The sequence below is a fragment of the Chenopodium quinoa genome, unplaced genomic scaffold, assembly GCF_001683475.1.
Source record: "Chenopodium quinoa cultivar QQ74 unplaced genomic scaffold, ASM168347v1, whole genome shotgun sequence".
NCBI lineage: Eukaryota > Viridiplantae > Streptophyta > Magnoliopsida > Caryophyllales > Amaranthaceae > Chenopodium > Chenopodium quinoa.
The window spans coordinates 5750459-5777992 of NW_018744878.1; the positions used below are offsets into that span (position 1 = coordinate 5750459).

Here is a 27534-nt window from a genome sequence, read left to right on the forward strand (position 1 = left end):
CGATTGTGTCATGTCAGAGATGGTCAGTTGTGTTGTCAATGATTAAAGTTAATCAATTGATTTATGAAAGTTTAGCTAACGAATGGGAAGAATGATTTTATTGGCTTTGATTGAGCTAATAAGTTAATCCTCAACGTTGTCAAAAGTCATTCACACAAGAGATTTGAGGAGGTCACTAGTGGATCCAATATATAGAAAATGGCTTAAGATTTGATTGTTTGTGTTGTCATGTTTGAGGGTTGAAAGTTGAATATTTGTTTCATCTAATGACTAATGACTACTATTCTACTAAGTTATTGTAATTCTCTATGGTTTACGTTGAAACCCATCCCATTGTAGCCCATTTGTGAGTGTCCCACATTGGAGAAAGAGGAGAGATGATTCCACTTTTATAAAGTAGAGGAATTACTCCTACTATTGCCAATTGGTTTTAGTGTGAAAGCTCTAAAGCTTAGTTTATGGACCAAATTCTCCTCCTTTGTTCGGGTTGCCCAGACCCATTTCATATAGTTTTGAAATTTAACATGGTATCAGAGCCCAGGTTTGTCGGGCCGTTAAAAAAACTAGGTATTTGTCAAGCCACTGTTCAGATTGCCCAAGCCCATTTCATATTGTTTTGAAATTTAACAGTTTCTAACTTAACATGTATACTTCCTTTGCTCTTTAGATATCACACCTTACTTTTTTAAAAAAGTTCTATAAGAAATTATATAGTAGTATAATAAACAAAACCTTTTTTTTTTTGGGGGGGGGGGGTGGGGACTGGGAATGATTTTCTCTCTATTAAAGGATTTTGGGCTCTTTTTTCCTTTGGCAAAGAAATTTTCCCCTCTATTTCAATATTACGAGGGCCGTGTAATAATACTCCATTTATTCGATTTAATTTGATTGTCCTATTTGAAATCTCTTGCGATTCCTACTTATTGTAATATTTATCTTAGTTTCGAAGCGTTTATGTATACATATCAATTACCTAGTTTTAAGTGTAATATTCCGTAGTTAACATCACTCTTATACAACACACAATTTTTATGTCGCAACATTATTATAAGTTGTAACGAGTCATTTATTGTTCCATTCAAAGGAGTAACCTTTTGCTCTCTACCATCCACCCTCTTTCCCTTTGTCCTTCCTTTTTCTTCCCACTATATCAAAACAAATTATGAAACATTGAAACACAAGTTGCACTATTATACTCCACTTTTTTAAAATCACTCCATACCAAATTGACACAATACTCAACAGTTTTTGCACTTTTTTTTATCCTAAAACTTAAATTGAAATTAAAAAATTCGCCGTACACAATATTCTAATTTTTTCCGACATTAGACGTGACAGGTTACGATTAATCCATAAAAAATTAACAATAAACACAATATTAAATTTAAAATATTAATTAATAAATTAAGTTATTTAAAAATGTAAAAACCTTCGTTAACTAATAAAGTTAGTCAGTGCGTCTTCTTTCTTCCATCCACCCATCACCCTCTCTTCAAGGTCGCTTTAATTTTGCGCAAAAATCAAACCTTAATTTTTCCAATTTTCCCCCAAATTTTCTCCTCCTATTTTTTCTCCGAAAATTCATAAACCCTCTTTTTTATTTTATCCTTCCTAATGCAGAATCATGAGTTTTTGATTTGGGTTTTCTAGATTTTTCCCGGGTATCTCTTTGCCCCATTTTCCAAGGTACCTTTTTTTTAAAAAATTTATTTATTTATTGATTTGTTGGATTAAATTTGATTTTGTTGCTGAATTACTATATTTTGAGTTGTTGATCATATATTTGCATGATTATCTGAATTGGGTATTTTCAATTTTGTTGATTTCTTGATGGATCATTTCTTTCTGTTCCGCAATTTTGACGCTTTTTCATGATTTTCCTTTTTTTTTTTTGAGCTGTTGTGGATTCTGGATTTCTGGTATATACTCCAATTATCACTGATTTCTACCTTTTTACCAAGATAAAATTTTTGCATGTTTTTTCAAAAAAAAAAATAGAATTTTAGTCTTTTGGGTGAAGTTTTTTATGATGAAATTGATGCTAGAGTGAGCAATACAGTCATGAAGAAGATTGGAGAAAATAATCTAAAAGATGAAATTTTTAATTTTTTGTGTATGGTATTAATTAATTTCATGACTTTAAGAAATTCAACCATGCTGACTGACTATTATCCCTTGAAAACAAGGTTTGAACAATTCTACTAATCTTGTTTTTTGCTGCATTGACTCCTTTTATTTCGTCACAAAGTTCTTGTTGATTGAAAATGAAATTCTAAGTTGAATGTCTGTCGGTGGAGGTTTGTCTGAAAGAAAAGAGGTTTGAAATTTGAATAATCTCACTGGATTAATCACCTACCTTTTCGGGCTCGAATCTATTGTGATATTTGATATTTGAATTGCTAAATGGTGTTTTTTTTACAGCCTTTGATTGTGCATGAGTAGTTTTTTGAATTGTGTTTTGGGTTGATTCCATTTTCAGGTTAAGGAATTCAGTATTCTGTAATCAGAAATCACAAGGAGAGAGGGTACTAGTTCGTGGAGGTAGCGAACTTCTACGGACTGAGCGCCTTTCTCATTCTTTACTTGCCAGTTTCATTCCTTAACTGCTGTATGGGATGCTCATGTCCTTGGAGACATTGAGGAGCAGTTTGATAAATGTTAATGAAGCAGTGGGGTTTTAGTGATACAAATTTTGGTATATGACTGTATGAGTGAGACGTTAGCTGCAATTATGGGTTCTTTATGTTCTTGCTTTCGCATGGAGGATATCGAAGACTATGTGAACAGAAACAGTTCCGTTTACCGGAATTGTGTCTGTCTCAGTTGTTTCCTTCAAAATTTCTTTCATATGGTATGTTTTTGACTTGCTTGTACTTTTTTTGGTTTGTCTTTGTTTATTGTCTTAAGGGTCAGGCCCTATATACATCTATGTCAGAGATAGAAGTATAGATATTGTATTGATTACTGATTCAAGTTACTGCTTATTTGTACTTAAACAAAATGGGGAGCTGAAGAAGGAAAGTGGTTAACTAACTGTCATGGGTCAGGGAAGTGTTCTGTATGATGGTGGGCTGACGTATATTGTGTGACTTTATGCTATGATTTGAAAGTTGTTGCATTGTTTCTGAGGGTTGCAGATATATATTTATTGATCTCTTGGTGTTAAGTGTACTGTTCTTTTTTAAAGTCATCTCTCTCTAAGGGATGGAAGGAGTTTTGACTTTTGACAGAGGTGCTAGCTTGTTTGTCATTCTTCATAGCAGAGAACAATTATTTTTGAGTTGTGTATGACCATTTTTTCTTCTATTATTTGGTTGGAAAAATGTACTATATTTCTATTTTACATTCACCTTCTCTCTCTTTTTGTCGCACATGTGTCACCCCTCTGCCAAAAGGTCTATCATTTTCATTTATCACAAGCGTCGGCACCAATAAACATGATCTTTGTTCATACTCCTATGCTTGTGTATGGTGGTTTTTATGTTCTTTTGTGAATTTTCTCCCTCTTTCTTCCCTATTGTTGACCACTAAAGCGACCAAATCTTTTGCCATTCATCGTCAAATCTAAGGCTTCCTAATTTGTAAGCTTTGAAGGGGAGCTAAAGGGGAAGTGGGAGACTTGAAATTGGTAGTGGAGTGGGCTATTGTAAATCTGCTTTCATGTTAAGCAATGTCTGGTTGTTTTATTGCCCAAACCCACTTTTTCTGTCAGAACTTCTGGACTTCTAATGGTGATACTTGGTAGTGATGAATGGGCTGTGATGATGGGGTCGGAGTTGGTACCCCTGGTGCAAATTTTTTCAACAGAAATCCGAAATAGTAACAGGGGGAAGAGGGGGAGAGATCAGGTAAAAGCAATTTAGTGAACCCATTGATGGGAATAGATTTGTGGTTGTATTGAAATTTTGGAATAAATATCGATGTAATGGTGTATTGATTCTGCATATGAACTTCCTTGTGATTGATTTGCAGGTCTTGATTTTGAAATTTGCACTAAAGCTTTCTAGTTTATTGTTTGTCTTCGGCTGTCCTTTTCTCTCCTGTATAGATAATTGGAGATATGGTTTACGATTATTATATATGCCGAACTTAAATTATCTTAAAGAGACCAGTATGTCTGAGCCCTGAAGGGACTATGATAAGTTGAATTGGCAGTTTTTGCGTGGTTTGATTAGTCTTGGGCCAGTAGTTAGGAAATAGGAGGAGAGATATGATTGTCAATAGTAACAGTGAGGAGGAATTGGACTATTGGATATTGCAGTGATAAGGTTTTGTAAGATTTGAGATCGTGATGAAACGTTTTGGCAGGAGTTACCATACCCAAGTATGTTCGGTCTGCTCCTAGATGGCTTGGGGGAAGGGGAATAATTTTTTATGGATCTATTAAGAGGGCTATAATTTATAGGTGTGTAAGTGCCTGGTTATACCTTCAAGCTTTCCCTGTTTATGGGCTTATTTTTTTATTAGTCTATGCACACCATGTACTTGTTTGCTGATTCTTTGCCTTCAGTTAAGTAATTGCTTCATCTTACTGTGTCTGTAGTATTCTTCATTATTTCGAAGGGGGGAAGTTCAATCCTTACCTTCATCCATCCAAGGGGCTTCTTTGACTTCTGTGGTGTCAACAGACAACTCTCTTGCTGATATGTACCGCTCTCCTCCAAGGCCTTTGCCTTATGATGCAGATCCTAGATTTTATCGCATGCAGCGGGATGGGTTGTTTTCTAGACGTGAAAAGGGTTCCAGTCATTCACATGATGAATCAGAACCTCTGAGGAGAAGTGATATTGATGCAGATTCTGACCCTCTAAGTACAGGGGACAAGTGGACTGAGTCGACTTGTGAAGATGGCACAAAAGAAGGTCGTAAATCATCTGTAAAGCTTTCATCAGCTAAATCAACGCAAGTGATGAGATATTTTTACTCCTCTTCTGAGGATGAAGATGTTTGTCCAACTTGTCTTGAAGGTAATTATATCCATAAATTTCTTTGATTCTGTACAGGGCCATTTTATTGTTGTCAGTTGTCCATCATTTCTTAGTTGTTGGTTTCCTTCTGTTTACACTTGTACATCTAAATTTATTTCTTTGTGCCCCCAGAATCTTTATAGTAGTTTACATCTTGTTGATGCAGAATACACCGAGGAGAATCCAAAGATAGTGACTAAGTGCTCCCATCATTTTCATCTGGGTTGCATTTATGAGTGGATGGAGCGAAGTGAGAACTGCCCCGTCTGTGGCAAGGTATCAATTTTCTCATATCTGTGAGCTCTGTATCTATATATCTTGTGGTCAGCGATGACTTATTTTGTGTGTCAGTGTTGTATGTGATGCTAGAGATCGTCTATATGTGCTGGGAAGACAGTTGGCTGCAAGTTTGCGGAAAGATTTAGTTTTATTGTCAATTGCACTATGACTTTCAATACCACTCATTGCTGAAATTTCCAGCCTAATGATCTTGGCTTGTGTGTCTCATGCTTCTTATATTGAGAACTTCATGTTCGATGATTTGAAGTAATCTTTATGTAGAGTTCTTGAGAAAAGGTGGGATATTACCTCTATTTTGGAAATGTTTGTGATTTATCTGTGGGGTGTCCTCTGTGACTTGTCAGATGACTTTTATACGAAGTATGTTATAGGTTTTGTTTAGGTGTCAGAGTGAAGCTTTTCTTGCTCTATTAGTGCTCATGAGCTGTGACCAGGATTAGCTTTTGTTGGAGCCTCTTATCCTGTACAGTGCGATAACCTTATTCCTCCTGATTAGGCAGAAAGATGATTTTATGAAGTGAGACCAAAATAGAGCAAGTTTTTGCTCCAGAGTATTTTTTTCCATTGTATGATAATGGAAGAACCTGAAATAGCTCATCAAACTATTTGTAAATCTTATCTTTTGTGTATTAGAGGGTTATTGCAGCTCGAATCAAAGGCCCGTTTAAATTTTCCTCTACTCCCCATCCCCCTAAATGGTTGGAGCTTTTTTAGAGTATTAGATAACTTTTGGTGTTATTGTATTGTTTGTTCTGGTGGTCTTCTTCATCGTAATTTAACTTGTTCATTGAAGTTGGACAACTTGTTTGCTCATATCATGATATAAATTGTGGGAATTAATTGCTTAGTTAAGACACTTGTTTCTTTGAAAAATTTCTGCAGGTAATGGCCTTTGACAAGTCCCCTTGACTTTGTTCTGCCTCATGTAAGGAGCAGCTGAAGGCATAAAGGAAGTAATTACAGAGGAAATCAAAAACTGTATAGTCGTTGTGAATATTGCTGGTTTGAGGAGGTGTTTACGTCACATGTCAACAGTACATAAAAATGAAAATTGTTCTGCATAGTCATAACCACAAGCACATTATCACATAGCATCTTGCCTTTCTTCTTTCGGCTCATTATTTAGACATTTCTGGGTATAATTCTATATAATCATTGAGAAATGAATATTACGGGTTGGGTTCGTATATGAACCAAAGATTTGGCTAATTGCTTGTAAAATTTCCACTTTTGGTTATGTATTGTTCAGAACTTGTGTAAAAGGCTTTGAGCCACTGATTACATGCAGTTGATATACATTCTGGTTAAAATTTAAAATCAACTCTCTTGTTCTTGAGTTTTCTTTTCATTGCTTTCCTTCTTCTTTGTTAGAAACCACTAGTAATGAATTGTTAGTTTTTACTGTACATCAGATCAATTCAATTTTAAATATCCTCTTTGTTATTAGTCTTATTACATGGGTAATGCTGTGTAGACCTTTGTCATTTGTACCCTATCATTAACTTTTGTGTACACCCGATTTAAAATCATATTAGTGTTCATCGAATTGTTTGAGGTATTTTTAAGCCAATTAGAAGTAAATATTAACATAACTTAGGTGATATGATACTAATGTAAATATGCAATGAAATAAGTTTAATAAGAGAAAATCCAAGTTTATCACTGTGTAAAACAAATTTGTTTATTAGAAGGGCAAAAGTATTAATTTTGCGGCAAAAATGGTAAAATTGCAATTGTAAAACTAACCGCTACTATACTTGAAGTAGCGGTTTTGCCCCGTGACAAACAAAACTTATTTATCATGGAGATTAATGGGGGTGACCTTATTTTATAAGTTTGATGGTTTTTATTCATTTAAAGTTAGCATCATTCTATGACAACTTTACAATAGAGGTACACCCGGTTATTCCAAATACTCAGCTTCAGTTGATCATTTCATGTTGAGCAATTACTCACCTTCAGGCTTATGAGATATATCGCTAGATCCAACCATGCTAAAAGGCACCATTATTATAGTACTATATCATAGTGATTACACAATTTTTAGTTCATAATTTCCAAAAGAAAATGTACAAATTCAAATACAGTGGATCAAATACTCGTACAAATGGTGTGTTTTAAGAATTCATGGCATTACTTAGTAGCAACTTGAAAGGCGCAAAGGAAGCCTTCCGGCGGCAGCCCACCACTGAACTTGTGCTTGCCATTGATCTGTTAGTTAAAAGGAAGAGAAAATGTTGAAAAAACCACATTGAAACATTTGATCCTTGAGCTCAAAGTTTTGGAATACTCACCACATAGTAGGGAACACCACCAAGGTGTGCTGAATATTTTTCGAAATCTTCATTCACCTTCAACAATTACACAAAACAAGCTTAATGTTTTACATCACATTTACATATGTCAAATGTCATCCATTTTAGTAGAGCTGAGAATGATACCTCCTTCAGGCCATTGTTTGGATCCTCAAGAAACTCGGCTGCTCCTTCTACACCAACCTTCTCAGCACATTCCACCAAGAACTCCTTGTATCAATCAAATGTCACATAGTTTATAAGTTTATCTAAAAAATCATAATCAATCACCAAAGAATCGAAGGAAGTGAATGAATACATTATACATACCGGTCACCTATATATCTTCCCTGTGTCATGTATCCGCGAAAAAGCTCCTCAACAAGATCGTGTTTTTTATCAAGTTCTTGTTTTCCTGCAAAATATATGAGCCTGTGGCTATCCAGAGTGCATTTATTTATTTATATTTATGTTCCAGGTGAAAATTCTAGCCAATTTCTTGACTAGTACATCATCTCAAATTTAAGTAACAAAAGATGACTAATGTTGCTATCAACTTACGTTAACCCGTCCATGTTATAGTCCAGGCCAAGGCTCTTATATGCCTGAAGTTTATACTCAAACAAACAAATTAGTACAGCAAAAATATTACTCCGTACTCCGTATTGACAGTATCATATAAGTGTGACGTAGATGAAGATATACCTGAACTGTGTGATCTATGATTTGCTCGTACCGAGAACCAAACTTCCTTTTATAGAAATCCCTCTTGTTCACACCTTCTTTCGGAGCAGAAGGCTCGAGGAAATACGGGTGCCAATGTATCTATATAAAAAAAATGTGTTACATCAAGAAATAAATGATGAAATTGGGATTATTATGTTATAGAGAAAAAACCTCAATATCGAATTGATCTTTTGATGCTGCAATAGCTTTATCCAGATTAATTTTGCCCACATAGCACCAAGGACATAGATTATCTGAACTGATATCGATTCGAATGAGCTCTTTTGTTGTATTGCTAGCAGACTCAGCCATGAATTTGAGGTTCACCTGTAATACTACAAATATAAAGTTAATTTCGAGAATAAACACTAGTATTAAGCTTTTACGGAATACTACCTTCGTTCCTAAATAATTGACACTACTTTTGCCGCTTAAATTTGACTTTTGACAAGAAAATTGATAGGATTACAGAGATAATTGAAAATATTTTGTCAATTTGCACACAAAAATGTGATCGAGGATGACAATCAATAGTCAAAATTCGATCTCGAAAAGAAAAGGAACACTTAAATAATCTGATATAAAAGGTTAAGGTTAAGGAATTGAAATTACCAGTATTTAATCTGCAGAAAAAAGAGACAAAGTTTTGAGAATTGAAAAAAAAAATGGAAATTTTTCGTCAATAATGACTTGAGAGAAAGACGTTATAACTTATTGGGGGGATCGTTGACTACCCGCGGCCGTTATCTCTCACCAACCACCAATTTACCATTATCTTTGGACTTTACCAACTTTGTCATCATAATTGTTTGTAGTAACATTAAATTATAATGGAAAAAATTTAATTTACAATTAAAATGGATTTTTGTTAGTGAAAATCCATAAAGATAAGATAAGGGCTAATAAGTTCAAATAAGACAAGTTCAGAACTAATAAGAAGAGATGATATGAGAACGATACCTTAGTCTTTTCGATTTTAAAAAATTGAGAAATATAGATGTTTTGGTACAGCTAACCTAATTAGTCGTATTGTTATGTTTGCTTGAGTTTATAATCCCCATTAAACAAGCTTGGTTTATAAACATCTATTGTGTGTGATCTTTTAACTAGGATTTGCATTTGATTTGTATTTTAACTGTTAATTAGTTGACAAAAATAATTCCTTTTGACGCAGTTTAATTCCCTTTTGATTTTGGGAGCATTAGATGAACGAGAAACCCTCTAATCTGGTGGTTTAATGGATAAACAGCAATTGAATTTGTCACCGAATAAACAATATATTAAAGCAATAATGCATTCATATCTCATGTATATATACATTACGATAGGTCGATTGCTACTCAAAACACCAACACAGAGACATTAAAATGAACTACTCCAAACATATAGAAGTACAACCTTAATTACATAGAACACAATTCACAATTTCACACTTTTATTAAATATTTACCCTCTTTTTTGAGAAAACTATTTCCAAGCAAATAGTAGCAGAGTAGCAGCCTTAAACAGTACATAGAACTAGAACAGTTACTTTGCTGCGAGTTTGAAAGCTCTTTGGAAAACCTCAGGTGGTTGTCCACCACTCAATTTTTGATCGTTGTTGATCTGTCAAATTGAAACCAAACCCTCGTCAATGATACCAAGATTAATACAAGGCGCAGACTAAAGTTTCTCAAGTACTCAGTACTACTACTCACCACGAAGTACGGGACACCACTTATACCTGCAGAGTATTTCTCAAGCTCTTCCATCACCTTAAAAACAACAAGTGAAGATAAAAACAAATATAAGATGATGAAACAAAAAAAATTGTATTGTAGACTCCAAAAGGTATGAGAGAGCTTGTCTTCAAGCTATTACATTTTACGTAGGCTGCCTTATAGAGTGAGATAGATGGAGTCTTGTTAAATCTGACTAAACAACAAAGGTTAAATGAAATGCAATTTGGTGCCTTATATGTACCTTGAGTGTAGAAATGCAATTTATGACAGAAAACTATAGTCTAATGATCACAAACTAATAAAAATGAGGCTGTTCATCAGGACCCGACTAGTTTGTTGAGGAAAGGTGAGAGAGCAACAACAAACTAAGTCCTAACTCCTAACCGGCTAACCCATTGAGGCAACACATATTTGATTTCCAAAATCCAAAGAAAGCTGTGATAGCTAGTCTAAAATTATGTCCCACGACAAAATGCTCAATCATGTACTTAGGGTACCTTACTAGCATGCTCAACAACATGAGGACAGGTGGATACTATGAAAACTTTCTCAGGTGCATCCGGACATCCGGAGATCTGGAGTGATGAAACAGGATATGGAATACTAATTGTTTCAATCAGCAACATAATTTGCAGAGCTATCAACCAGTGCTAAGAAATCTAAGGCAAGAGAAAAAGACATAAAGATAAGGGATGGAAGAGCGTATACCTCCTTGACACCATTATTTGGGTCCTCTAGAAACTCAGCAGCACCTTCTATTTCAACCTTTTTAGCAGACTCCAACAGGAATTCCCTGCAAGATGAACATCAAATAAAATGCAATAACTGAAAAGACGAAAAAAGCCATAATGAATCCAACAAGACAGCCCTGCAATATTGAGTTTTAGGCACAGGTCGATTATAAAGAGAACTCCCATTCTCTTGTGCTACAGTAGTGTTTGATTTGTAATGATTCTCGGTATCTTAACTTCGGCAATCCTCCAGAAATGTCACCCCCGTCCCCCTCCTTCCCCAAATATAAAAAAAAGGACCCTCACGGAAGGCTTCCTTAATACAAATCTCTAATCACTTACTTTGTGTTTTCAAAGAGCCCAATCTTGCTTAGCTTCAGTCTTGTAAGAGCTTCTGCTTAAATTTGTTAAATCTCCAGATGGAGCAGTAAACCAACTTTTTTATACCAAAACCCTCTATCCAACCATATATATATAAGTAGCTACAGAACACATTGTTAGATATGTAACCAATTTTCTTGCAGAAGGATGACAGACTATTGACAGTTACCAGTGAACATATTAGAGTCTCAAAACACGGTCAACACATGGAGATCAATACTTGATGAAGGCAATAAGGCGCTCAATTCGTGCAATTTAGAACCATCACGCATGCATACAAACTACAAAGTGAAGATAAGAAATGCTTTGAAAACAGACATACCGATCTCCTATGTACTTTGCCCTCGTGAAGTAGCCCAAGAATAGTTCCTCAACAAGATCATGTTGCTTGTCGAGCCCTTGCTGGCCAGCATAATATATAAGCCTGTGACTATCCAAAGTGTTCCCCCTACATACATAAATCCCAAATGTTATGCCAAAATTATTTAGTAGAGTTGAAGATTATAAGCTTATATAGTTATATATGATAATTCCTTACGTAAGCCCATCAATGTTGTATTCCAAACCGAGTCCTCTGAATACCTGCAACACAAATCGGCTTGTGAGTTAGTGCCAAATGTAACTATAAATTGTCTTAATGAAATAAAAAAAAACGGCTTAATAAATATTCTGCCATACATCTGTCATTCGCGCTATTATCTGTTCAGATCGCGCACCAAACTTCTGTCTGTAAAAATCCCTCTTGTTCACACCCTCTTTTGGGGCAGAAGGATTGAGGAAGAAAGGGTGCCACCTGATCTGCAATACAAACTGATGACTTAAACAAGCACGAAATAGAAAACAACACGAGTATAAGCGATTTAAAAAGAATTGGGGGAAAGGGTTTCAGGAAATAAACCTCAAAATCAAACTGATCTTTTGATGCAGAAATAGCTTTGTCTAAATTTCTTTTGCCTACAAAGCACCATGGACAAACAGTGTCTGAACTGATATCAATTCTTATAAGCTTCTTCGCCGAAGCATCAGCAGCAGCCTCAGCAGCCATTAATCTACAGTTTATCTGCAGTTTTTTGAAACTTAATTCCAATATGAAATGCAACAGCTTCTTCCACAATTTCACGAAATATAATTCATTCTAACATTCCTATTTACATAATCAATTTCAAAAGCAGGATAACATTAAGCAAAAATTAGGTAGTCAAAAGAATAAGCAGTTTAACCAAATATTACAAGTGTCAGGCAAATTAATCAAGCTAGAACATCAAATTAATCCCAATTCGTAAGTTCATAAACCCCCCACCCCCCCCCCCCCCACAAAAAAAAAAAACCCTAATTCTTTCTAATTCATAATTATAAAAGGAAAAGATCAGAACTTTGATTAAATTAAAGCATATAATCATGAATATTTCAGCTAGTAAACACATTACATGATAGAACATAATCAGAAAAATAGAGAGAAAGATTACCGGTATAATCTTTAAAAATGTTGTTTTTTTGTTCAGACAATGGTGAGGAAACTGGAAATGTATGGAGTGGAAATTGGAGAAAGTTCTCTGAAAATTAAGACCAATCATCGGGGTAAATACATACCGTTTTTGCACACAGAAGAAAGTCAATGTATCACCAAATATTAGGATATGTTCTCATGACTGAAATGAGCTGAATTGAGGTAAAATAAACTGAAATGAAATAAATATTTTATGATAGAAGGAAATTAGCAGTTGAATTGAACTGAACTGAACTTATTAAAGCTAAATTGAACTGAACTATCCTGAACTGAAAATAATATGATGAGAATAATGTCTTACTTTCACTTCAACAAAACTAATTTCAATTCAGTAAAATAATATCAATTCATTAAAAAATAAATTTACTTTCAGCAAAATTTATTTTAGTTCAATAAAAATTAATCATTATTTTAGATGAAATACAACAACTCAAATTTGTATCAATATTAGAGTGTAGTTTTATTTAGTTACTTCCTCTGTTTTTTTTACTTGACATGTTTCTTTAATCACGCTTGCCAATGCAAAACTTTAACGGTCAATAACTTTAATTCTCCATTATTAAAAAAAATATAAAAGTTATATATTATGATAGTACTTATTGAGACGAATTCAAAATGATCCAACGTAAATATGTTTTTCCTTACATATTATTTACAAAACACGGTCAAAGGAGGGGTGGTGAATAGTGTAAAAGTCAAAGCGGGTCAAATAAAAAAGAACGGAGGAAGTATTATTATCATTCTCTAAAAACTTTCTTAAAGGTTTCTTCTCTTAATTTAACAATAAAGCTGCCTAGAATATAAGATGTAATTTCTAATTTCTAATTAAATTCTATAGTAAATGAGTATTTAGTCTTTATAGTCTTTAGAGTTTAGACATATACATTGAAATATTGGATGAAATCAGAAAGAACGTCACAAAGGATAAAATTGTAAATGAGACTCAATCTCAAGCTAAGTTCTTAAGGTACCCGTTGTAAAAATTAAACCGAGATAATATTGTAAATGAGACTCGTCTAAATCTTAGATACCCATTGCAAGAATTAAAGCAACTACAATAGACTCGATCTCAAGTCTTACCGAACTAAGCTGAACTAAACTGAACTAATTAAAGCTAAACTAAATAAAATATTTTACAAGAGAAACTAAACTGAATTGAAATGAATTAAAATTAAGCCTATGAGAAAGTCTTACGTATCCGCTACAAAAATTAAACCAACCACAAAAAACTCGTCATCCCACAAATCCAGAAATTCAGAAAAAGGGTGTTTGTTTCTTGCCAGTATTCACGACCACCGACCACTTGCTAGATTCCCCAGGTAATCGGAACGCTATCTTTCAAATTCCCTATTTTCTCTCTCTTAGGAATCTTGCAACTCTTAAAAGTCACCTTCTTTCTCTTTTCTATCTTAAAAAACCTCATCATTTTGTTCATTTTTTCAACGATTTGCTCTTTTTGATCATCTAGAAACAATTTCTAATCAAACTAAGGTAATTTTCCACCTTTTTTTATGGAAGCATTGCATTTTATATATCCTGCATTTCGAATTTCTTGCAAATTTTCAATAATTGTTTGGTTTTATGTTGCCGATTAGTCGTGCGATGACAATTGCTTTTCTACTGTTTGTTGTATTTTGATTGATGTATGACGCTTTAAAGACTGTAACTTTCGCAATTTTAGAGGATATATACAAAGTTAATCTTGCTTACAGTCTAATTTTGTGATAATGTTGATTTATTTCAGTTTCTTTTTTAAGTAATTGTGAAATTTGTTGCAATTAATTGATGGTTTTGCATATAATTTTTGAGGCTTAATTGGGTATATTGCGTTGCTATTGATTTAGGGTTTGAATAGTGATTTGATTCTAAACTAGTATTGCAAAATTTCAACTTTAACTGAACTTTTGATATCGATTTGCAGTTTAATTTGTAAAGGATGGAAATTGGTGAAATCCTTGGGGAGTCAAAACATGTGTCTGTGCCAACAAAGAGTGCCATCTATGTGTGGGGTTACAACCAACGAGGGCAGACTGGGAGGAAGGAGAAGGACCAAAAGTTGAGGATTCCGAGGCAGCTGCCACCGGAGCTATTCGGTTGTCCAGCTGGGATCAGTACTAGGTGGCTGGATGTTGCTTGTGGCCGGGAGCATACCGCCGCTGTGGCCTCTGATGAGTCGCTTTTTACTTGGGGTTCACATCTCTTACCTCAAATCCATCCTCCTGCAGTTTTGAACCTCTGTGTAACCTCATTATTCTTCCTATAAATTTATATGCTGGGAATAGAATAGCTATTAGTTTCGTGTTAATTCTCTTTTCGATTGCACCTTCGTAGTTGATGCTAGATAGAGGATAGTTGATTGTGATTTTATATTATGCCTAAGTGTTTGTTGTGAAATGGTGGGTAGTTTGATTTTGCCGCTGGAAATAAGAAAGTAATATGATTGCATATTGTGGAAATGAAGATTGATTTGTTTATACGTGAATGTGTTACAGACATATTGACTAGGGAAATACCACCTCCTTTCCTTGTTTGCGGATTTTGCGTTCAGATTTCTGTAATTTGTTTTATTTGGACTGTATTACTGCAGGGGCTGTGGTTTATGTACAGTGATATTTACTTGTAGTTCAATATTAAGAAAACTAAAAACGAAAAACTGACTAGTCCTTTAACTTGATTATGATTGAAGTGTGATGTTCTTGAGTGCTTCTTCACTTTAATTATCTATTGGTGACATTATTCTAAGGCCATGCATTTAGTTGTTTGTTTGGTCTGATTACTATGGACATACATTTCCGTATGTATCACTTCTCAATTGACTGGTGGTTGATAGCTTATGAAAAATTATTTTGACCTTTTGTTGTCCGCTCTTCATGTAGTAGTATCGGGCATTGTTGCTTCTGATGTCTATTGCCCATGCTAGAATTGGACTTTGATTATTATGTTTTACTATCTTTGGCAGGAGCAAATGACTTTGGGCAGTTGGGAGATGGAACTGAAGAAAGTAGGAAACACCCGAAGAAAGTAGACCTATTAGATACTGAATATGTGAAATCTGTTTCTTGTGGAGCGAACTGTACAGCTGCTATAGCAGAACCTCGTAAAAATGATGGGACTATATCAACCAGGAGACTATGGATGTGGGGCCAAAATCAGGTGACGGCCTAAGTCCCTTCTTTTCTTGCAGTTATTCACTTTATATATTTGCTCCAATATTTTAAGCTCTTTTCTTTCATTGCTTCAGGGCTCAAATTATCCTCGTCTATTTTGGGGAGCCTTTGCACCAAACACTGTAAGTCTTTTATAGTGCCATGTCAGCATTCTGATTGCTTGAGTGACTAGAGATGTGAAAATTATGTGACTTGTATAAATAACTGCTTGAGTGGCTTGAGTGCAATTTTTATTTCGATGTTTATATGGCTAATTCTCAAGATTAATGGACAATTCACTGTATGAATCACCTTCCTGGGGAGGGGATCATATAATGCAATAAGACTAGTATCTGGAGGAAGAAGATGATTTAGTTCATTAGAAGAGGAATGTTATATAGAGAGCTCATTAGGGTGTAGGACGAACGATGAATATTGATGAGAAATTTAGGGAAACAGGACGTAGGATGAATAACCGTTTATCTTGTTGGTTTTATATAGTGAAAATCTGAAAATGTCCACCCACTTAATCTGTGATCGTATGCTCTACCTGGTAATTTATCGCATCGAATTCAATCTATTATCAATCCTTCCCCAAAAATTTTCTTCCTAATTTATATTTTTTCTGTTTATTAATTCCATAACAAATCTGTGCCAGACCAGACTGTTCTGGTAGATTCGATTGCTCTATAAATATTGTGTTGATCCATATTTGAGCAGCTGTGTGTATGTGTACGTTTGTGTGTGTGTCGCATAACCTATGCTGTAGCTATTGTTATCCTGCTCACCTGCTGTTATTAGTGCAGCTTGCAAAGTAATTGGTACGCAGTTGTTTCCTCGTGCTTGTTAGTTCAATTTGCTTACTATTCCATATGTCAATGTGTGATTGTGTACAGGTTATCCGTCAAGTTTCCTGTGGATCTGTTCATGTAGTGGCCTTGTCGGAGGATGGTCTTCTCCAATCTTGGGGTAATGTTCTGCAGCGTGTCTTACTAGTGACATCACTTTTCTCTTAAACTTGCTCTAGTCCTTTTCTGTTTTTAAAAAAACAAAAAAAAAATTATTTATTAAGGTGATGGGGCCATGGGAGGGAGGAGGGGATGGGTGCTTTCAGTGATGGGGTTTTCATAATATACTTTGTATAATTATGGCTGTACTAACTAGAATGTAATTGATCTTCTGCTAGGATACAACGAATACAGTCAACTTGGCAGAGGATTTACCTGTGAAGGATTGCAAGGGCCAGGTGTTGTGAAAGCATATGCAAAACACCTAGATGAAGCCCCTGAGCGAGTGAAGATCACTCAAGTGTCATGTGGGGAGTACCATACTGCTGCTGTATCTGAGACTGGAGACGTGTAAGTGATATAAAAGTACCTTCTTGTCCTTCACTGACAGAGTTGTATATTTAGCTCTCCGTTTACCAAGCTTAACTGCTCAAGGTTAATATTTACCGAAAAAGGATTTCCCAAGACTCCCACTTAAAGTTTATTACTTGTACTCACATTTCCTTTTTTACATTATTTTCTGAAATTTGGACTCACATTAACCTACCTACTTCCCCTCCCTCCTAAATCCTTGCGTGTCAACTCAATGTGAGCCTTGAGCTGGGATGGAATATGTGCTAGTGATGATATTGCTCACATGGCACAAGTAAACAACATTGACTCTTGTAAAAATATTATTTAGGGTCTATTATTCTATCACATGGTTAAGTAGGCATGGCTGTATGGATATTATCCTGATACGAGTCTATCTCTGCTCTGGCAGGTATACTTGGGGTCTTGGCAACATGGGTCAACTAGGGCATTGCTACCTGCAATCAGAAGATAAGGAATTAATACCCAGAAGAGTGGTTGCTCTTGATGGGATTCATATTACAAGTGTTGCATGTGGAGGTGTCCATACATGTGCAGTGACTGCAAAAGGAGCTCTCTATGCGTGGGGTGGTGGGCAAGTTGGTCAGCTTGGCCTCGGTCCACAAACTAGTTCAGCATCTTTTGTTTTCAAGGATTCTCTATTGATGCTTCGGAATATCCTGGCTTTGGTTATCCCAAGTGGTGTGCAGCTTGTTGCTTGTGGCCACTCTCACACACTTATCTCTACCTCAGATGGGAGAATTCATGGATGGGGTTATAATAGCTATGGTCAGGCATCAAATGAGAAGTCTACATATGCGTGGTATCCCTCACCGGTTGATTGGTAAGAACCTACATTGATGCAATCTGGTGTGCGCAAAGTTTGTTATTTGACTGTATATGACTACAACTATAAACAACCACTATTTGTAGGTGTGTTGGAGAAGTTAGAAAGCTTGCCGCTGGTGGTGGTCACTCAGCTGTGTTGACCAATGCTTGTTCGTTGAAAGATTTATGTGAATTCAGGCTTGCTGAAAGTGTTACTCTGGCAAATGCTGCTCACATTGAGGATGTTGCATTCAGAACCAGCTCTGATGCTTTAGTACGCCTTTGTGGAAGATTGAGGTAATTTTCCTGCTCAGAATTTCTCAGGCTACTATTTTGAAGCTTGTATTTTATCTGAGACATTTTATGTTTCATTTACAAAAATCTCCATTAGACACCACCATAATTTTTCATACTTTGTGGCCTTACTTTCACCAACATAGGAGTTTGAAATATGCTTAATGCTTTCAGTGTTTAAAGTTATTGGTTTGAACTAGTTGTTGGCCCGCGCGCAACGCGCGCGGTCCCCCAACGGTGATTTTGCTTTGGTGATTAGTGTCTAATTAGCCGCTGTTTATCCTTTAATGTAATTCGCCGTAATTTGATTGTTGGTGGTGCTGTTTTATTAGATTATTTAACACAGATTATCATCGTATAGATGGAGCAGAATCAACGTTTTGCTAATATTGTATTAGAGTTTCGTTTGTTATATTTGTTAATATTGTATTATTGGAGAGTTTATCTTGTTTAGGAGTTCTAGGCAAGTTAGGTATTACAATATTCTTTAGTTTAACACTTACCATGCATTTCTATTGGAAATAACAAGAGTTATACAAACTTTATACATATTTTGCACTTTCTTGATACTCTATTTTTCATGACTTTAAGTATGAGTACGGTTTTATGAAAGAGGTAGTGAGTATGACTACATCGATATTTACAAAGCTTCAAGTTGGTCTTATGTATAAATAATATAAGCATCCTTTTTTTAAATTTTTTACTTATATATATATAATAAATAAAAGCATCTCTTTTTATGTAATTGGATATAATTTAATACAGTGATGTCTATCATACTTTAGTTCCATATCATTGAATATTAGTTGTGCACAAATAAGAAAATCTCGAATTCCTTTGTCATGGAATAAAATGCGATGTGGTTTATAATGACTTGAGTCATAATAAAGCATCTTAAAGTTCGATGAGAATTATCTAATTTTATGCGTTTTCATGTTAATTTGATCCAACTGTTTAAATAGTTACAATATCATAAATAATACATTAATAATAATGGTCACTTGCTCATGCTTTAAGGAATAATTAAAAAGAAATCAAACTTAAACAAATACATACCTACTGACGTATGCAAAGCATTACTTTAACTTTATTACAATTAATTAATTAATTAATTAATTAGTTAATTAATTAATATACTTTGCATTTGACAATACCTTAAAAAAGGACAATTTTTGGATTAAGGTTCAATCCTAGTATAGGCTATACACAAGTGTCTAGTCTAAATGGGTTAGGTCTGGTATACTCTATGGGCCGTAGGCTCATGGGCTCATTGTATTGATCATCTATGAATTGCAAACTAGTGATCGAAATTAAAACCAAAAATAAAAAATCAGAATCAATACTATCTTTACCTCATTTAGTTGTCACTTTAATGTACATATAGTAGTTGAAAAATGTATGATAATTTAATTTTATTGGTGAATGTATCTACCTTGGTTATTTTTTGTAATAGTAGATCCTTTCGAATTTTTCTAGTGAGTAATTGCTTCAAATATTTCGTTTATTGGTGGAATGATCCATAAAAATAGTTTCATATTTATTATGATTTTGAACAATATTAAAAAATAATTTAAAAGTATATTAAATTACATTTATTAAGTAATAGTAATTATATTACATGGTAATATCGTGACTTTACACTATATACTTTAAGATACAATTTTTTCTAATGATATGTAAAACTTTTTTCGCTATTAGCCATCTAACGTGTAAAATTCTCCAATATGAAGTTGGTCAGTTGGTGTTGATCTTCTATTATGGAGTTTTCTATATCTACAGTTGTAATATTTAGTTAATTTGTATTATATGTATTAATGGTTTTTTTAGAAAAGTCTTGTTTACGTGAATGTTAGCTAATTAATGTGATCTTTTGAAAGCTTACTGCTCTCAATATTGTGTTAGTTATTTGATCATAATTCAAGCAGCTTTAAACAAACATCATAGTAATAAATTTCACCAAAAGCAATGTAATAAATTTCACGAAAAGCAATATACATAAACTAATATATTTTTTATAGATATATTTTAACATGCACATTAATTTAGCAGTACATTAGAATATAGTCCTAGTATGGTGTTTTCCAGGAACATTAACTATTGCTATTGTTCCTGGAAAACTCCTCAAAAGATTTCTCTCCACAGCATCTAATTCCTATATACATGAAATTCTGGAGATAAACTGAAGTTTAGTACTACACGATGCTGGAGCTTTTATAAAATTTTTCGGCAACTATCTATTGTCCTTATCATAATATGCTGATCTACTGTCCCAGCGAAAGCGAAGTTCTTATAGTTGCCCATATACTTAAAGTCTAGCAAAAGATTTAATATGCAAAAGATTTTCATGTAGTGCACCTTAAGTAGATAATCTTCAATACTTCATTAGCAGCATATATAGTTTCTTAGTAGTTCAGGGACTACTTTTCCTTGGTGGCAGATTCAACAGATGGCTTGTTAACCTTTTCAGTCTTCACAATAATTGGTGTGGTTTGCCTGTGCTCAGATCCCAGAGGCTCAGCTACATCTTCAACACGATCCTTTGCCAAAGGTATTGTAGGATTTTGACCTGCAGTGTCCTTCTTCGTAGTCATTCCACCAAAGCAAAGTTTCTTTTTCGCCCCGACTTGTGATAGTGGCACTTGGGATTCGCTTTCTTCACTTTCAAATTCCATAGGACTTTTTCCTAAGGATTTCTTGCGCTTAAGTGATTCAATACTTTGCTGAGGGGTGTCAAGTGTTTCAGTGTAAGGCTCTTCTTGTGTATGCTTGTCAGAATTTTTCTTCAAGTTTGGGGTAGGAATGAACGGTTCAGAATTACCTGACTCAATAGTGTTTTCTGGAACCTTTTCACTTGCATCTTTTTCTTGGCTGAAGTAACCAGCAGATAGTTGCTCAGCTTCTTGGGTGTGAGGATTTTCTTTAAGCTCAATAGCTCTGAGTGTCCACTCCAGAACATTGTTCTGACCCAAGTGCCAAGTAGGTCCAACTTTAATATAGAACGGTGTGCTGCTGAGTAAGTCTTGAATGGTCTTGAATGCGTTGTGATCATCCTGCGTTGATTTTGTTATAACAGCAAGCATTAGAATTAACTGAAAGAGCACGTGTAGAATCGTTACTCATATAAAATAAAAATGTAATCTGTATAAGCACTGATTTCATGTAAGTAGATTGCTTTATTGGTCTTACATAATGAATTATGTAGAGAAGATTTCAAGTGTTAAATTTAACTTGATTAATCCTAAGTCTAAGCATATTGTTGCCTATAACTCTAATTTTCTGAATGCAAAGTTTTTTTAGTACTCTTTGTAAGGTTAAACTGCACATATAGGCTGAAAATTTTCTGAATGCAAAGTTTTTTTAGCATTCTTTGTAAGGTTAAACTGCACATATAAGCTGGAAAGTAAATAGAAGGTAAGAATATCGTAAATTAATTTACCGATTCTTTAATGGCATAAATTTCAGCTGCAGTTTTCCTGAATAATCTTTCTGTATCATCGTTGAAAGTGGTGAATGCCATAGTTCCTGTGGTGTCGCTAGCTTCAAATTTGAACGTAATTCTGGTACAAATGTAAAGTAAGCATTGTCATCTAGAATATTAATAAATAGTAATGGATATAAAAGGAATACCTCTATGCATTCTTTGTTCAAACAAGAAGAGCAAGAATAGCGCTTCTGCAATGGAAGGTTGGTGCGCTTGCAGCAGTTTGAGCAGCCCGTATATGCATTCACTTTTTCTAATTCAGCATCCTGAATAGTCACTTCAATCCATAAAGTTTCTTCTTGCAAGGTGTTACTTGGCTACATGTACATTATATTTATGAATATCAGTTAGAATCTGTATACTTGATTATAGTTTAGCATGAACGTCTGAAAACAGGCAGTAATTCCTTAATGTTTACCTTTTTCTGCTTTAGTTCAGCAATGGAAACAATTTTTTTTGTTTTCACTTGGGTACCTTACATCTAAGACTCTTGCTTGTCTATCTACTAACCTCTGGTGGAAGAGATTAGCCCTGACACAATGTTAGTTAAAGAGTAGATCAGCACATTGTAAAGGCTATTATTTTTGTTAGTTTAGGTTTAGGAAATTACCAATCAGACACCACACGAGCTTGTTCTCCCTCAGGTTCATATATTATTCGAGTGGACATAGGAGAATTCATCGAAAAACCTAATATAACCAAGATGGGATTATTGATTCATCGCAATTAACCATTTACGTAAGTTATAGTAATATCTGTCTTACCACGACGAGTGTATGGTTTATGAGTCGTGAATCCTATAACCTTGAACGCTTCTGCCCAAGTAGGTAATTTGTCGAAGTACTTTCCTGCCGTAAGGTCATTCCACATTGAGATGGTTGAGTGATCGATCGCAGCTGTTACATGAAATGCATATTCTTAGTGATCTTAATTTGTAATTTGTACCAAATTATATATCTGGCATATCCGAACATTTAGTTCTTTGAAAATGAACCTTTGATCAGTGATGACTATTTCTCGCACCCAGCTTTCTCTCTTTCCATCTCTGGCTTCAACTTATCTCGGCTGTGCATAAAGAGTTTATGAATTTGCTTCACAAAAAATAAAATCCATTATTATAAGTCATGTACTTTACCTAGAAGAATTATGATTTGATATCAAATCACTTATTCGCTTTGATTTCCGCCCTCTACTTGATGGTCTCTTAAAGTTAACAGGTGCATCAGCTATCATATACATATTAAAAGCAATAACTCAGCATTTTAAACATTAAACAAACATCGTAAATGAGTATAGCAATGAGCATATATAAAAAAATCCTTCCTAAATATCATGTCAATTTTCAGACATACCCATATTACTTTGGTGCAGATCAAGCTATCTCAACAATGCGCACAGGATATGATGATTCCTGTTTATGTCATTTACAGTAAAAAGAAAACATATTAAATTCTCCGAAGCTGCAGTTCAGAAGATGTTTTTTGGTCTGTAAAATGAGAGGCTCTGCAAATTAAATCCACAAAAATTCTATCAACTTGATACATTAACCTGCACATTTCTCTCAATGATTCTAAGTAGATGTTTACCTGTTCAATATTTGTTCTGCTTAAAATTCTGTGAATTTGACACTTATCTCAGGTTCTAATTGCTGTACAGTAATTCTTGAATTTGACACTGATCTCAGGTTCTAATTGCAATACCCCCCTATTTTCAATGCCACAAAACAAAACAAAATGAATTCTACTAATCCACTACATTGCTTTGTATCTTATTAATGGTATCTGCATATCACTAACAATATTTGCATCAATTTCCTTTTAATTAATATATTCTCTCTATCTCTCCTACATTACATGAGCCCTCTTTATTTTTTCTCTCTATCTCTCTGTACTCCAAAAATTGCCTAGTAGTCCTTCATTTTTAAAGTGATGCATCTAAAAATAACGGAGGAAGTTTAACCAATTTATTTACTCTATGGATGTTCAAAGGTTCTCTTCATCTACTCTAGAAAATCCCTCTTCAATCCCCAAAACAAAAGATGCTAAATGCAAATATATGCTAGGTTAGCAAAGAAGTCATATGAACCAATAATTAGACTCATTACACTTACAAATTATCCAGTATGTAATTAAACAGATAAAAAGATGACAAGGTAAAACAAAAGCTAATAATTCACCAATTTATCAGAATGCCGTATTTATGATGTAATAGACAAGGACCCACTTATTGAATTACCACCAGATTTCCAATTAGTCCGCCAGCAATCTCATAAAATTTGGCATCTGAAAACCCAACCGCAAGAGCAAGTTGCGCCAATTCCTTTCCTACATTAACAAAACTTTATGGACTGAATGAACTATCTGACATTTTAAAACTTTCAGATTATAATCTAGTCAATCCTTATTTCTTCATTCTTAACAAACACAAAAAACAATAATAGAAGCATTACACAAAAACAAAAACCTTATACGACAACTTCAGATAGATTTTAAAACTATAGAGGATGCCTACATGACAAATGTCTGGTGCATAAACTCAGGCTATTAGGCAAATGTAATGTGCTGAACATACATAACATCAAACACAAAAGAGTATTATTAAATTAAGAAGCCATGCAATAAACAGTAAAATTATAAAATATTCTTGCACCAACATGCAACCAAAAGTGCATCCATTAATTACTCAAAATACACATTACATTAGATTTCAGTTACAGCATACAAGTCTATTTTCTAATGAAATATTTCAACAATCACTACTCTTAGACTTAAGTTTTAAAACAAAAGGAAAGATAGAAATCTAGATAATATAAGGCATATGTGAATACTAAACCTAAACACCTTTAATCAGGCAAACATCTTGCTACCCAAAATACTAAACTAAGATTCCAAATAACCTAAGCAAACTTTGTGCGCTTCCAAACAGTCTCTAGTTCAGGTATGCCAGAAACTAAAGGCTCGGAAACTCTAATGGTAGAAGAAGATGCAGCATCTAATGGCGTAGCAGAGCGTCTTTTCATTGGAGCTGGTGGAGGCACACCAACCTTAGGTATCCGAAACCTTTCAGAAGTAGGAGTCAAGCATTCATCACCAGCAAAGTTTTCTTCTCTGGCAGCCAAGTGTTCCTTTAACTGGTAAAACCTACTCTTAAAAGCATTACAAGCAACACTCTTCTCCAAAGCTGCACCATAATTAGCATCAATGATCTCTAAGCTATACTTAGTCACCAGGTAATGAATAGCTCTTTTAGCAGCCTTTTGCTTTGCACCAGTTACCTCAGGACAAGGATCACTATATATGCATTCCATTTCAGCTCCATTATGTGGGCAAGACACTGTTAGCCAAGACACAAAACCCAAATCTTCAACCCAAATAGTCTCTAATGGACTCACCTCTGCTCCAGTCCTTGTAACAACAGCTCCTAAAAAGCTCACAAAATCAATTGTCACATGGATAACTTCATTAGATGGTTTTTTTCCCAAATTCTTTTGAGCAGTAGGCATCTCTATTCCTTTCTCACGACATAACTCAACAACCTTATGCTTAAAAAGCTTATTGCATAGCTGATACATCCTTGCTCTATCGGATGTAAAATCACTCACCTGCACCCCAAACTGGCTCATCAATTTTTGCACAGCTTTTTGAGCAACCCTTTCTTGCGACTCCTGAACTGTATTAGCCTCCCCACCGAAAAATACAAATTCAGACTTGCCACAGTTAGTTCTAATACGAACGCAGGCATTGTTCCTATCCTTATCTATAAAACCATAAATTGGTTTAGGAAAATTTAAACAGTCAACCAATTGACCTAAAAGAGGTCGAAATGGAATGGCAATTTTGCTTGACTGAATAGCCATAACCTGTAACCGGAAAAAATTAAAATTAAAGAAACATACAGATCCACTAAATCAAAACTACAATCAAATTACAGCCAAAGTCAACATATCTAAGAAAACTAAGTGACCTTGTAAAATCTTAATTTAAAAGATCTCAACAAACTTACCAACAATAGCAGCAAGCAATTTTAACAACACCGCTCCAACTGCACAGACCTACAATAATTATGTTTTTTTTTTCAAAAAAAAATTAAAAAGAAAAAGGAGAGAACAGAAAACACAGAAAATAAGCTACCTAACCAAATTCAAGGTTCCAGAAATCTATATTAACTTTAAATAACTCGTTTTAGATTATTAGTATGAAGTTCATAATTGTAAAGTAAGTAATTGTAGTTCAATGTATGTCCAGGTGATCATGTAGCGTAAAAGTTCAAAATTCATTAAGTCATTATCCAATGTTGTCTGTATAATTGAGATCCATGTGGAATTTCAGCAATCACATTACATTTTTATGAGATAATTACAAGCTAAACAATTACCCCAGCAAAGTTTCACAAACCAACCTTTTTTATAAGAGTTAATAGATAGATTAAATTCTCAATAATGATATTCACATATGCAGAGTACATGTTAGGATGTTCGGAAAAAGGGTGTTACTTTTTCTTTGAAAGTTTGAGTTTATGATTGAATTTTCTTATACGTCACTGCTTAATTAAGTGACAAGGAGAGGATAGGCAACTGAATTATCGTCTGAGAAGCATAATGTTGACATCATTTTTGTGTGACCAGGGAGCTGCAATGTGCTGGTGGATGGGAATCGGACGATGATGGGTCTGGTCTGGTCTGGTCTGGTCTGATGAGACCTTGACGAAGCATTTGTTGCAAGAACCTGGCTTCCTTAGCATTTTAATATTTTATTGACTTGGGGAGATTGCTATTGTCTGACAGCTGCCGTCGCTATTAGGAATGTTTCAGCTGTTGTATCTCTATTCATTCCCCTGTAGGTTTTATTATCTGTAAACCTGAAAATAATGAACTGTTGTATTCGTCTGCATTCAACAATTGTAATATCCTTACCCTCATACTTATTGATTCTGAATATTAATGTAATCTGCTCCAAGTGCTTAGTGTATGAATTGAATAATCAGGTCAATGAAATTATGTTTTCCAACAAGAGCAGATTTAATAGAGGTTATTTTGCTAACAATCTTGTAATTTAATCATATTTTTCCATAAAACCAAGTATGTGTCCATTTGCAAGAAAATTGAAAAGTTAAGTTAGGTCAGAAACTTTATACTCCTATTACACTGAGTACTTCGTAATTTTTTCTTTTAATTTTTTTATGAAAAGGTTTATTGTAAAATCCAAGTGATTTAAACTATTTACAGCTACTAGGAATGTAAAATTGTGTTAATAGGAGCGGAGCTGAATCGAAGTGAACTGAACTGATTGGAGCTGAACTGGATGGAACTTAAATTAAGTAAATGTGAACAGGCCCTAAATATTTCAAACAAGTATTCTTGAGACTTAAAATGGCTGGTCATTAACCTTAAACCATATCAAGGTTGCATCTGAAATGGCTGCAGTGCATTGATGAAGTAAAGTTGAAGGTAAATCTTATACATCAGCTCATTGCCTATGCATTCAAGGATTAGCTCCTCATACAGGTCAAACCCGAGTACTAGTTGAGGTCTGTCCATTTAGTTTATACTTAAATCATGGTTTATTTGATTATGCGTATTTATATCATTTTTCGTAAAAATAATAGTGTAGCTCACTTACTAGCAAGAAGGTGGTGCATGCTTAGCATAGGTGATGAATTATGCCAATTTTATTGTGGCTAATCAACTTATGATTAGCAACTTATTCCCATTAAATTCATGATTACATACATCTAATTAAAGAGAATTCAGGCTAAAATTAATGAATGAAGCCTAAGTACTCTCAACATAACCCGATTTATG

General features: G+C 34.5%; 6 protein-coding genes across 15 annotated transcripts; 2 read left to right on the plus strand and 4 right to left on the minus strand.

Moving 5' to 3' along the window:
• The first annotated feature begins 1429 nt into the window (after nucleotides 1–1429).
• Nucleotides 1430–6615, plus strand: LOC110705770 (E3 ubiquitin-protein ligase At3g02290-like). Its single transcript, XM_021883697.1, has 5 exons — nucleotides 1430–1686; nucleotides 2480–2851; nucleotides 4544–4967; nucleotides 5134–5243; nucleotides 6150–6615. Exons 2-5 carry the CDS (start codon nucleotides 2708–2710, stop codon nucleotides 6174–6176), a joined length of 705 nt encoding a protein of 234 aa, XP_021739389.1. The 5' UTR covers nucleotides 1430–1686; nucleotides 2480–2707; the 3' UTR covers nucleotides 6177–6615.
• A 632-nt stretch (nucleotides 6616–7247) lies between these two features.
• On the minus strand, nucleotides 7248–9054 carry LOC110705772 (uncharacterized protein YwbO-like). Of its 4 annotated transcripts, none has more exons than XM_021883700.1 (8): nucleotides 8900–9054; nucleotides 8459–8614; nucleotides 8267–8386; nucleotides 8123–8166; nucleotides 7892–7999; nucleotides 7709–7793; nucleotides 7562–7618; nucleotides 7248–7478 (listed from the first exon to the last, which is right to left on the minus strand). In XM_021883700.1, the coding sequence occupies exons 2-8, from the start codon at nucleotides 8597–8599 to the stop codon at nucleotides 7401–7403; spliced, it is 633 nt and encodes a 210-aa protein (XP_021739392.1). In that variant the 5' UTR covers nucleotides 8600–8614; nucleotides 8900–9054; the 3' UTR covers nucleotides 7248–7400. The 4 variants fall into 4 exon arrangements, with proteins under 4 accessions (XP_021739392.1, XP_021739394.1, XP_021739391.1 ...); XM_021883702.1 differs by having other exon boundaries at nucleotides 7892–7993; nucleotides 8459–8622; nucleotides 8900–9053; XM_021883699.1 differs by having other exon boundaries at nucleotides 8459–8622; nucleotides 8900–9053.
• Nucleotides 9055–9556: 502 nt separating this feature from the next.
• Nucleotides 9557–12736, minus strand: LOC110705771 (uncharacterized protein YwbO-like). The gene is made up of 8 exons (XM_021883698.1): nucleotides 12587–12736; nucleotides 12019–12180; nucleotides 11799–11918; nucleotides 11659–11702; nucleotides 11443–11568; nucleotides 10717–10801; nucleotides 9985–10041; nucleotides 9557–9892 (listed from the first exon to the last, which is right to left on the minus strand). Exons 1-8 carry the CDS (start codon nucleotides 12692–12694, stop codon nucleotides 9815–9817), a joined length of 780 nt encoding a protein of 259 aa, XP_021739390.1. The 5' UTR covers nucleotides 12695–12736; the 3' UTR covers nucleotides 9557–9814.
• Nucleotides 12737–13736: 1000 nt separating this feature from the next.
• Nucleotides 13737–26665, plus strand: LOC110705774 (ultraviolet-B receptor UVR8-like). Of its 2 annotated transcripts, none has more exons than XM_021883703.1 (9): nucleotides 13737–13946; nucleotides 14549–14816; nucleotides 15587–15780; nucleotides 15869–15916; nucleotides 16670–16742; nucleotides 16960–17131; nucleotides 17544–17975; nucleotides 18065–18256; nucleotides 26359–26664. In XM_021883703.1, exons 2-9 carry the CDS (start codon nucleotides 14564–14566, stop codon nucleotides 26435–26437), a joined length of 1443 nt encoding a protein of 480 aa, XP_021739395.1. In that variant the 5' UTR covers nucleotides 13737–13946; nucleotides 14549–14563; the 3' UTR covers nucleotides 26438–26664. The 2 variants fall into 2 exon arrangements, with proteins under 2 accessions (XP_021739395.1, XP_021739396.1); XM_021883704.1 differs by lacking the exon at nucleotides 13737–13946 and adding an exon at nucleotides 13953–14118 and having other exon boundaries at nucleotides 26359–26665.
• On the minus strand, nucleotides 20614–22423 carry LOC110705776. Of its 2 annotated transcripts, none has more exons than XM_021883707.1 (4): nucleotides 22345–22423; nucleotides 22153–22265; nucleotides 21690–22046; nucleotides 20614–21303 (listed from the first exon to the last, which is right to left on the minus strand). In XM_021883707.1, the coding sequence occupies exons 3-4, from the start codon at nucleotides 21768–21770 to the stop codon at nucleotides 20671–20673; spliced, it is 714 nt and encodes a 237-aa protein (XP_021739399.1). In that variant the 5' UTR covers nucleotides 21771–22046; nucleotides 22153–22265; nucleotides 22345–22423; the 3' UTR covers nucleotides 20614–20670. The 2 variants fall into 2 exon arrangements, with proteins under 2 accessions (XP_021739399.1, XP_021739398.1); XM_021883706.1 differs by having other exon boundaries at nucleotides 21690–22051.
• On the minus strand, nucleotides 22617–26133 carry LOC110705775. 5 transcript variants are annotated; one of them, XR_002508128.1, is made up of 6 exons: nucleotides 25737–26133; nucleotides 23958–24058; nucleotides 23321–23438; nucleotides 23087–23237; nucleotides 22729–22960; nucleotides 22617–22630 (listed from the first exon to the last, which is right to left on the minus strand). XR_002508128.1 is itself a non-coding variant. In XM_021883705.1 (2 exons), exon 2 carries the CDS (start codon nucleotides 25588–25590, stop codon nucleotides 24631–24633), a length of 960 nt encoding a protein of 319 aa, XP_021739397.1. In that variant the 5' UTR covers nucleotides 25591–25593; nucleotides 25737–26133; the 3' UTR covers nucleotides 24404–24630. The 5 variants fall into 5 exon arrangements, 1 of the variants encoding a protein (XP_021739397.1); XR_002508129.1 differs by having other exon boundaries at nucleotides 23087–23438; nucleotides 23970–24058; XR_002508126.1 differs by having other exon boundaries at nucleotides 23087–23438.
• Nucleotides 26666–27534: the final 869 nt, after the last annotated feature.

Coding starts and splice junctions, on each gene's coding strand:
- LOC110705770 (XM_021883697.1), top strand. CDS start 2,708: ATGAGTGAGACGTTAGCTGCAATTATGGGTTCTTTATGTTCTTGCTTT. Junction 2,852..4,543: donor TTCAAAATTTCTTTCATATG/GTATGTTTTTGA, acceptor CTGTGTCTGTAG/TATTCTTCATTATTTCGAAG. Junction 4,968..5,133: donor TTGTCCAACTTGTCTTGAAG/GTAATTATATCC, acceptor TTGTTGATGCAG/AATACACCGAGGAGAATCCA.
- LOC110705772 (XM_021883700.1), bottom strand. CDS start 8,599: ATGGCTGAGTCTGCTAGCAATACAACAAAAGAGCTCATTCGAATCGAT. Junction 8,167..8,266: donor TCATAGATCACACAGTTCAG/GTATATCTTCAT, acceptor TATAAACTTCAG/GCATATAAGAGCCTTGGCCT. Junction 7,794..7,891: donor GGAAGATATATAGGTGACCG/GTATGTATAATG, acceptor TGATTGATACAA/GGAGTTCTTGGTGGAATGTG.
- LOC110705771 (XM_021883698.1), bottom strand. CDS start 12,694: ATGATTGGTCTTAATTTTCAGAGAACTTTCTCCAATTTCCACTCCATA. Junction 11,569..11,658: donor TACAACATTGATGGGCTTAC/GTAAGGAATTAT, acceptor TTATGTATGTAG/GGGGAACACTTTGGATAGTC. Junction 10,042..10,716: donor CAAATAATGGTGTCAAGGAG/GTATACGCTCTT, acceptor GTTGTTTTTAAG/GTGATGGAAGAGCTTGAGAA.
- LOC110705774 (XM_021883703.1), top strand. CDS start 14,564: ATGGAAATTGGTGAAATCCTTGGGGAGTCAAAACATGTGTCTGTGCCA. Junction 15,917..16,669: donor GAGCCTTTGCACCAAACACT/GTAAGTCTTTTA, acceptor GATTGTGTACAG/GTTATCCGTCAAGTTTCCTG. Junction 18,257..26,358: donor CGCCTTTGTGGAAGATTGAG/GTAATTTTCCTG, acceptor TTGTGTGACCAG/GGAGCTGCAATGTGCTGGTG.
- LOC110705776 (XM_021883707.1), bottom strand. CDS start 21,770: ATGGCATTCACCACTTTCAACGATGATACAGAAAGATTATTCAGGAAA. Junction 21,304..21,689: donor TTTATGCCATTAAAGAATCG/GTAAATTAATTT, acceptor AAATCAACGCAG/GATGATCACAACGCATTCAA.
- LOC110705775 (XM_021883705.1), bottom strand. CDS start 25,590: ATGGCTATTCAGTCAAGCAAAATTGCCATTCCATTTCGACCTCTTTTA.